At 40.0% G+C, this 9,366-nt stretch overlaps 1 protein-coding gene across 2 annotated transcripts in view; it reads right to left on the bottom strand.

Annotated features, from left to right (window-relative positions):
* Nucleotides 1-730: 730 nt before the first annotated feature.
* kank1a (KN motif and ankyrin repeat domains 1a) overlaps nucleotides 731-9,366 on the bottom strand; it is a 74,832-nt gene continuing 66,196 nt past the window's right edge. For both annotated transcript variants that reach the window (XM_034216695.1, XM_034216696.1), the window contains 6 exons: nucleotides 9,100-9,187; nucleotides 8,491-8,710; nucleotides 6,670-6,812; nucleotides 3,632-3,832; nucleotides 1,961-2,059; nucleotides 731-1,650 (listed from right to left, as the gene is read on the bottom strand). In XM_034216695.1, the coding sequence (XP_034072586.1) occupies nucleotides 1,588-1,650; nucleotides 1,961-2,059; nucleotides 3,632-3,832; nucleotides 6,670-6,812; nucleotides 8,491-8,710; nucleotides 9,100-9,187 (814 nt within the window). In that variant the 3' untranslated portion in view covers nucleotides 731-1,587. The remainder of the gene's footprint in view (nucleotides 1,651-1,960; nucleotides 2,060-3,631; nucleotides 3,833-6,669; nucleotides 6,813-8,490; nucleotides 8,711-9,099; nucleotides 9,188-9,366) is intronic.

Raw genomic sequence — 9,366 nt, 5'->3', positions numbered from 1 at the left:
CAAAAAAAACGATAAAAGTACCGTTAAAGCACCGGATCGATAAGCGGTAGGCCTATTGATAAAGTAGTAGTAGGCCTACCGTTAAAACCTTAACGATACCCATCCCTAGTCATGTGGATGTCAGTTTTACACACATTCTGAGGCCGCAGTGCCTATGTTTTTGTTTTCACAGCTAGTTTATGCTTATGTTCAATTAGTGCATTAAAAAATCATTAAAATCATTAATGAAGTTTCAGCTCAGACCCCACGCTTAGTGGCCCACCTACATTTCTCCAGGCCCACCCACACAATAATTCCTGGCTACGCCACTGGTTCAAACTAGTATAAGTTGTGGGATTTATGAAAACAAATCTTAACTTTTCTGTGCCAACAGTTTTCTCTCAGGATTTTATAAAAATGTAGTAAGCCTATGTACTGTATGAATGTTATAAAAAGTTGTAGATGTTATTTTTGTCTTATGAATGTGCAAATCAATTGTTGTTTCAGGTCATTCAGCTTTGATTGATGTTATTTGGAATGATTATGTTCTTCTAATAGTTTACATTTGTATTTTGGGCATTGTCTTTTTACAATTGTAAAATGTTACGTTTTATATTCGTTAGACATTTGTGATCTGTAATATTTTTTTTTTTAAAAGTCTGTGGCAAAGGAAACATGATCCTCCCTGCAGCTTAATTTTTCTTAAATTAAATAAGATGTAAGATGTGTGGATAATCAATGAAAATACAGATTTATATTCTTTAATTGATGTTTATTGTTATATTGCGTAGTCTCAGGCACTTTCTCATTGAAGGATGAAAGTCAGTACCTTGATGAATACTAGAGGACAGACAGCTTATATTACATGAGACAGACGGAAAGAAAGTGGACAAAAAAGGAGTAATAACTAAACTCTAATAACCACTATGTACAATGAAATACATATATCTGCATTAAAAACTATACTTTGATAAATATATAACTTCATGGGTCGTTAAGCAGTAATAGGAAATATTCAAAATACTGTGATTCTTCTTTTTAAATAGATACAAAGGATTTGTATAAAAGTACAATTTCTCCAGTCTAGGACGCGTCTATTAATCGATGCATTGATCCGCACGAGTTCTACACACACTGCAGAGAACCGAGCGCACATGTCTGAGGCCGGGATGTCGAGGTGATTAATATATACAGGAAATATTTCCTCTAACATGTGGTTGGATTTTTCGGTGTACTCGAATGCAAAAAAAAAAAAAAAAAATCACAAATGTTTGGTGCTCTTGAATGATCAACATAGAGCTTTAAAAATAAAGAGAAAGTTGTCAAATTGCGAAAAATATAAAGTACATTAAAAAAAATGGCAATTAGTGGTTGAATCTGTGTCCGTGTTGGTTAGCTGATTATTACAGGCGGATCCGGATGGGACTTGAGGCACCAGCTGGTTACATTCATATTCAAAGGGCACTTTGGGCTAGTCAGTGTGCACATAAATAACAAATATTTCCAGACATCTAATTGGTTGGTGCTTGGGATTGTGTCCCTCGTCAGCTGTGGGTAAGGCAGCGTGAACCAATAGCAGCGCAGGGTTTGTTCTGAGAGACGGGGCACTTAATCGAACATGCTCCTCCGAGTGGGACTGGGTGAGGTCTTTCTGCCAAGTCTAGGGGTCCCCTGGAACACAACAGGTTCAAAAGGTTAATGTGACAGCTGACATGTAAACACACTAAATTACAAGAACAGAGGTTGTTAAGGCCAAAATAAGTAGAACTTTTTTCTGCCATTTATGTAGCTTTCTGTTGGATGCTTTGTTATAGGCTAAGCCCCAGAAACATCCAGGACATAGCAAAAGAAGAAAATGCAGACACCACGTGCACTTGCAGTGGGTCATTTTCTGTGATTAAGAGTGAAAACAAATTATATTTTCAGTAAAGAACCCTACTCATTGCATCTTAAAAAGAGTGAGTGCGTGATGAGGACTTACAGGGGACTGGGCTTTGGAGAAGTTGACATGTGCATACAGCAGTACTGCAATGTCCTTGTGTCCTGCTTCTAGAGCGATTGACAGGGCATTACTCTCATCCTGAAGAGTAAACAACAAAGCACGAAATATGAGTGAAAAAACAAACGAAGTTGCATTATTCAGAACTAAAGTCCTTCCAATACAAAGGGTAGGCATGCAGTTAGTTACCAGCACATTCTATGCATGATTTCTAAAATATTTCTGTTTATGTGGAGTTTACCTTTAACTTAAGGAGCCATATTATGCTCATTTTCAAGTTTAATATTTGTATGTTGTAGGGATGTAACGATATACCGAATATCGCGATAAATGAACGTCCCAATACCGTCGTGAGACTGACAAAATCTACCGTGATTAAAAAAAAAAAAAATCTCTTTTTCAAGAGAGACCTGTCCAACATAGCAGCAAGTAGGTTACAACATGAACATAAAACAGAACACAAAAGGACATCGTATATACAGGGCTACATTTACATACCTAGAGACATTGACAAGTACCAACAGTATATTTATATCTCGCCCTGTCAATAAGCCTCACCTTCTTGGCAAAAACTGTATTGTTTTTGAAGTGGTGGAGAGACAATGCACAGTTTGACCCACTGCTGTCACCCATGGCCAAAGCATATCTCTCCGTCCCACTGAGGTGGCGTTAGACTTTTTCGTCATTTTGACAGACAGGATCGTAAAATATCCGTCATAATCCATTATTATCCGTTGGGTCTGAACTAGCAACATCAGTACCAAGCGAGAGTTTTTTCCACAGCAGGGGATATTGTAAACGCCCAAACATCCCAGCTTCTACCTGGAAATGTGAACATGCTCATATTCCTAAAAACCTGTCTGATGATGCTGAGTGAGTGACTAGTGAGTTACTTGAAAAACTAAAGTGAAACTTGATTTATTTAATTGCAGGGTCTGATTATTAAATGTCCTTGTTTATTTGTGAGGTGCAGTGGCACAAAGAAAATGCCTACTTTGTTTGGTAGTACTATAGGTACAAAAACTCTGGTTTTCTTGTTCCAGTCTATTACTGTCACTTTGTTTTTGACACTTTAAAATACTGCTATCCTACTAAAATGCTGTACAAATCAGATTTATTATTTAATAAAAAACATATTTCCAAGTAAAACATTTTAAAATTATAAAAAAGAAAACATTTTACATTTTTTTCCTTCTATATATTATCGTACCGTGAGTTTTTGGTATCGTTACATCCCTAGTATGTTGTGTCTCTACTGTGACATGTTTACATGTAATGATTTAATGTTCAAAAAGCTGTTTATTTTTCTCATACTGCAGCACCTCTTTTCACCCTCTGTGAAACCAGAGTCCAGTCTGCTCTGATTGGTTAGCTGGCCAGCTCTGTTATGATTGGTCAACCGCTAAGCCTATCACATACAATGTGTTGGAGCACTAGCCTAGCACAACTGTTACATAGTGATGTCACTATGCTCTTTTTGTGTTTTCAGTGCATACAAAGTTTTTAAATTAACTAAAGTTATTAAATGAATGTAGTGGGGTAAAACAATTGGCAGTTGATAAGAAATGGAAACAAAATAATCAAGTATTGTAAGTAATCAAGCTTGAGTACCTTACTTTGGTACAGTATTTGAGTAAACGTAGTGTTACTCACGCCATCGCTCAGGGTGGCGTCACACCCAGGCTGAGCAAGCAGCAGTTTGACGATCTCCACGTGTCCGTGCTCGCTGGCGCACATCAGCGCCGTGGAGCCCTCGTCGTCCTGTATGTTGACGTCGGCCCCGTGAGCCAGCAGGGCCCGAACCATGTCCATCCTGCCGTGACTGACCGCCAGCATCAGCCCCGTCTGCCCAGCCTGAAGAGGGGTCAGATTAGATTCAACCTTATAGTCACTGCACAGAGTACAAGTACTGGGACAACGAAATGCATTTAACCAGAAGAGCAAGCAGTAAAGTGTAGTGTAAAGGAATGATACAAGTAAGTATAAGTATATATATATATATATATATATATATGACAGATCTTAAAATCTCAATTATACAGTATGAACAGTAGTGTAAATAATAGACAGGTTAAATATTTACACTCCAATGAAATATAAATGACATTTATTGTATTATTTCTGTTGGTTATTCATTCAATTTTTGCCTTATTTGATTTGCTTCATCGCAGATTATGTAGATTCACATTGTAACAGTCACTGTATTGTTTATTAGGTTGAGTATGTGAAACAAATAACACAAAAATACACTGAACAAAAATATAAATGCAACACTTTTGTTTTTGCTCCCATTTTTCATGAGATGAACTCAAAGATCTAAAACATTTTCTATATACACAAAATAACCATTTCTCTCAAATATTGTTCACAAATCTGAAAAAATCTGTGATAGTGAGCACTTCTCCTTTGCCGAGATAATCCATCCCACCTCACAGGTGTGGCATATCAAGATGCTGATTAGACAGCATGATTATTGCACAGGTGTGCCTTAGGCTGGCCACAATAAAAGGCCACTCTGAAATGTTCAGTTTGATCACACAGCACAATGCCACAGATGTCGCAAGTTTTGAGGGAGCAGGAATGTCCACCAGAGCTGTTGCCGTGAATTGAATGTTCATTTCTCTACCATAAGCCGTCTCCAAAGGCGTTTCAGAGAATTTGGCAGTACATCCAACCGGCCTCACAACCGCAGACCACGTGTAACCACACCAGCCCAGGACCTCCACATCCAGCATGTTCACCTCCAAGATCGTCTGAGACCAGCCACTCGGACAGCTGCTGCAACAATCGGTTTGCATAACCAAAGAATTTCTGCACAAACTGTCAGAAACCGTCTCAGGGAAGCTCATCTGCATGCTCGTCGTCCTCATCGGGGTCTCGACCTGACTCCGGTTCGTCGTCGTAACCGACTTGAGTGGGCAAATGCTCACATTCGATGGAGTCTGGCACGTTAGAGAGGTGTTCTCTTCACGGATGAATCCCGGTTTTCACTGTTCAGGGCAGATGGCAGACAGCGTGTGTGGCGTCGTGTGGGTGAGCGGTTTTCTGATGTCAATGTTGTGAATCGAGTGGCCCATGGTGGTGGTGGGGTTATGGTATGGGCAGGGGTATGTTATGGACGACGAACACAGGTGCATTTTATTGATGGCATTGTGAATGCACAGAGATACCGTGACGAGATCCTGAGGCCCATTGTTGTGCCATTCATCCACGACCATCACCTCATGTTGCAGCATGATAATGCACGGCCCCATGTTGCAAGGATCTGTACACAATTCCTGGAGGCTGAAAACATCCCAGTTCTTGCATGGCCAGCATACTCACCGGACATGTCACCCATTGAGCATGTTTGGGACGCTCTGGATCGGCGTATACGACAGCGTGTTCCAGATCCTGCCAATATCCAGCAACTTCGCACAGCCATTGAAGAGGAGTGGACCAACATTCCACAGGCCACAATCATCAACCTGATCAACTCTATGCGAAGGAGATGTGTTGCACTGCGTGAGGCAAATGGTGGTCACACCAGATACTGACTGGTTTTCGGAACCCCCCAATAAAGCAAAACTGCACGTTTCAGAGTGGCCTTTTATTGTGGCCAGCCTAAGGCACACCTGTGCAATAATCATGCTGTCTAATCAGCATCTTGATATGCCACACCTGTGAGGTGGGATGGATTATCTCGGCAAAGGAGAAGTGCTCACTATCACAGATTTGTTCAGATTTGTGAGCAATATTTGAGAGAAATGGTTATTTTGTGTTTATAGAAAATGTTTTAGATCTTTGAGTTCATCTCATGAAAAATGGGAGCAAAAACAAAAGTGTTGCATTTATATTTTTGTTCAGTGTAGGTTGCTGTCCTAGAACATATGTCATTAAAATGAATAATACGGCAGGAAGAGGTTTATCACACTGTATGTGATTTGAAATAAAGCTGGCATGAAATCTTCTTCCTGATCTTATATTAATAAACTGTGTCTTACCATCAATATCAGCAATTAAAACATCACACATGTAGTAGTTTAACATTCATGAATGTCACAAATCCTAACAGTTACTTTCCTTCACCACTTGGTGTCATCAAAGTACTATTTTGCAACTTCAGGATAAAGTCTGAATCCCCTACTCAGGAACAATATATAAAGATAATGAAGGAAACCTACATCATGGAAAAAAACAGTAGTCTTTGTCACATGGAAGTGACAAAGACTACTGAAAAGAATCAAACAGAGGGAATCGATAGACTACTCAAACAAAAAAATGAAATGTTGATTTCTGTACTCTTGATTGTGTGACATGTTGATCTATTACGCTTTTATTGAGATTCACAAACATAGAAACCTAAGTAGAGGAAAAAAATACAATGAGAAAAGCCATAAGGTAACTGAACAAAGCAAAAATAAAAGAATACTTAAGTCTTCAACTGAGAATGATCTGCATGATCTGACTTTGTCTATTGGATTTTCTAATTATTCACAAAAATGGCTGTTTTTTCCTTTAAAAAACACCTGTATACGCTGCTGGTTTCTCACTGTTCATTTTTGCTTCCTGTTAGCTTTAACCGGCTTAGTTTATAAACAAAAGAGTGCCTGACTTGCCCTCACAACCTTAATTTCCCTACTCATTAAAACCTGAACCCTGTGTTTGTGCCCTGCTGCTGCCTTCTGACCTCCGACCTCTCCGTTACTGACCTGGCTGGCCCGAGCGTTTACATCGCCCTTGCTGAAGAGCTCATCCACGATACGCATGTCCTTGGGCGACTCCACTGCGGCCAGCGCGGCCAGCATGATGGGCGTGTATCCCGCATTGTTCTGCTGGTTCACGTTGCACACATCTGAAACACATAAACATGTTTAAAATCACTTTGGAGTAGCTTGGGGGGAGTACTTGCGGGTGGTCCTTGTACACTTGTATGCTATGTCTCCTGTATGATCGACTTGTCGCTGCCTGTCACTCAACAACACAGTAATGCACGAGGACGTGTGTCGGGACCATGATGCATTGTCTGAACCCTAAAAGAACTCATCTGCAAAAAGAGACAGGACATCAGAGCCATCCGATGGGAGGTGAGGCGGGTATGAGGGGGGCTGCCCTGCCTGCTGAGGGGAGGAGGGGTTTAAGGAACTGGGAGGACAAAGGCTACAATGGGACCTGGGGGGTGGACTGGCTGTCACAGAGCACAGCGAGACAAAAGGCAGAGGACACAAAAGGCTTTTAAAACAGCGAGTGGCCGGGACCTCATCACACTCTATTGAGCCTTCAGGGAGATGGCTGAGTGGCAGAGGAAGTATTCAGGGACTTGAGTCAAGGCACTAAAGGCAAACACTTTTATTTTTTCATGACATTTTGCAGTCATAACATGTCTTCTTTCAGGATAGGGGAAAGAAAACTTCCAAAATAACAATTTTAGGTGTCAAGTATGATAACTTTGTCTATATGCCTCCGTACATTTCTGATTCATTCTCCAGAAGCAACGGATAATTCCTTTGATCAGCTGGTGATATTCAGTGTCTTTGAGTTAAGTGTAGTGATTAAAACAGAAGTGTCCCTTTGTCACTTTTTTTCAGATGACATTTACTTGACGCTATGTAGACGTCTACTAGCATTTGCCGAGGTACAGTTTACTACTTTAAAATGGAAAATCTGCGTCCAATATCCCATACTTACACGCGGCGTATATGTACACTAAAACAGTATGTGAGATATTTTCACAGGTTTGAAACCTTAAAACTCAAAAGTATGCAAATTGCTGCACGCATTAAGATCAAACAATAATGCTATAGTGAAGATAACATTCATAAAAGACAAACCAAGCATAATATTTATTTTAGATACTTTTTTGGTTTGAAGAAGCTTTTTGTTCTACCTTTTCAAAGCTCAATTAGTTTGCATGGGATTCTGTTGTTATTATAGAGTTTATAGTTTTCTGTTGACATTATTGAAATAAATAGAAAAAATAGAAAGGAAAAAAAGGCAACAACCAAGGCATATAGTATAGAAAACCCTCAAAACGTTCCTCATGCTTGCTGTGCCGTTCTGCAGATGCTTGTAGAGCTCAGCTGAGGGAGGCTTAGGTAATCTGCAATGTTGACTATTAGTGAGAAACGGGCAAAGAGAGAGCAGAAGTGTTGCTAAATGTCTTTCAGTATCATTGTTACCATTGGCTTTCTGCAGTCACATGATATGTTGAAGGTAAAAAGGAAGGGAGAGAAGTGTGGAGAGCTCAGGAACATAAAAGCTTCCGGTGGTCTGATGATGTTGTCGGGGAGGAAAAACTAAACTCTTGATGCATTTTAAGAAAAACAAAGATAATCTCAGGGTTGGCTGGATTAGGAAAGCTTTGAAAGGTGTTTAGGAAGACTGGTCAGGGTTTCCTTTCAACTAATTACTCCGCACAAAACAGGGAATCAACACAAGCAAAGTTTAATTGACCTTGCCCATAGTTTATTTTTACAATAAGCATCCATGCTAACTTGCTAGATGTATCTCCAGTTTACAGATTCATCTCTCACCTGCATCCAGCAGCTTTTTCACCACCAGGAAGTTGGAGTGCGACACGCTGTAGTGTAGCGCCGTGTTGCCGTTTCCGTCGGCCATGTTGACGATGTGACGCAGCACGGCAGGCGAGATGGCCTCGAAGGCCCCCAGGTAGTCCTCCACCATGGCTGACATCGCAGCCTTCTGGCTGGACACACGAAACCACTCGTGCTGCACCGTGTTCAGACAGGCTCTCTGAGGATGCAATCATTTTAATTAACAATGATGGTAAAATATGAAGGTCGCCCGTCATTTTGACAGGATACAACTCTAACTGGCCTGATCTGAATCCTGTGTTGACCTTTAAAGTGGACATTCAAAAAAATCTCTATAGAAGCATTAAATATAAAACTTTTTTTAAGATTGACATTCTATACAGCCATGTTGCAGTATTAATTACCCTTCCCATAACAATGATGAACTACAAGAACAAACGTCTGATCTAGTTATCTTGCTAAAAGAAAGTTAAAACATCAGTATTAAAACCCCAAAAAGCATAATAGGGACCCTTTTTTAAATATCGTTAAATGTTATTCTTCAGCTTCATGTAGGGTACTGAAATACGCTAAAGAAAACCTGCTCACCAGATCTTTACTGCTCACAGCTTTGGGGTCACTGTGGTGAGTTTTGAGAATGTTGCTCGCAGCCAGCAGTTTCTCACTTAGCTCATACCTTTGGAGTAACAAGTCACAATTAAACACTCAAATATCGTCAATACCATTTCATTCACACCTTATATAACTAATAACTGATGCAAATGAAAAAAAGTCCCACATTAATATGACCGAAAAAGTACAGCTGCAGCTGGTTTCATCAAATCATGAAGCAGTTGTAAGGTTGAACTTATGAAT

The sequence above is a fragment of the Gymnodraco acuticeps genome, unplaced genomic scaffold (genome assembly GCF_902827175.1).
Source record: "Gymnodraco acuticeps unplaced genomic scaffold, fGymAcu1.1, whole genome shotgun sequence".
Classification (NCBI taxonomy): domain Eukaryota; kingdom Metazoa; phylum Chordata; class Actinopteri; order Perciformes; family Bathydraconidae; genus Gymnodraco; species Gymnodraco acuticeps.
This window is presented reverse-complemented; position numbering and strand designations above follow the sequence as displayed.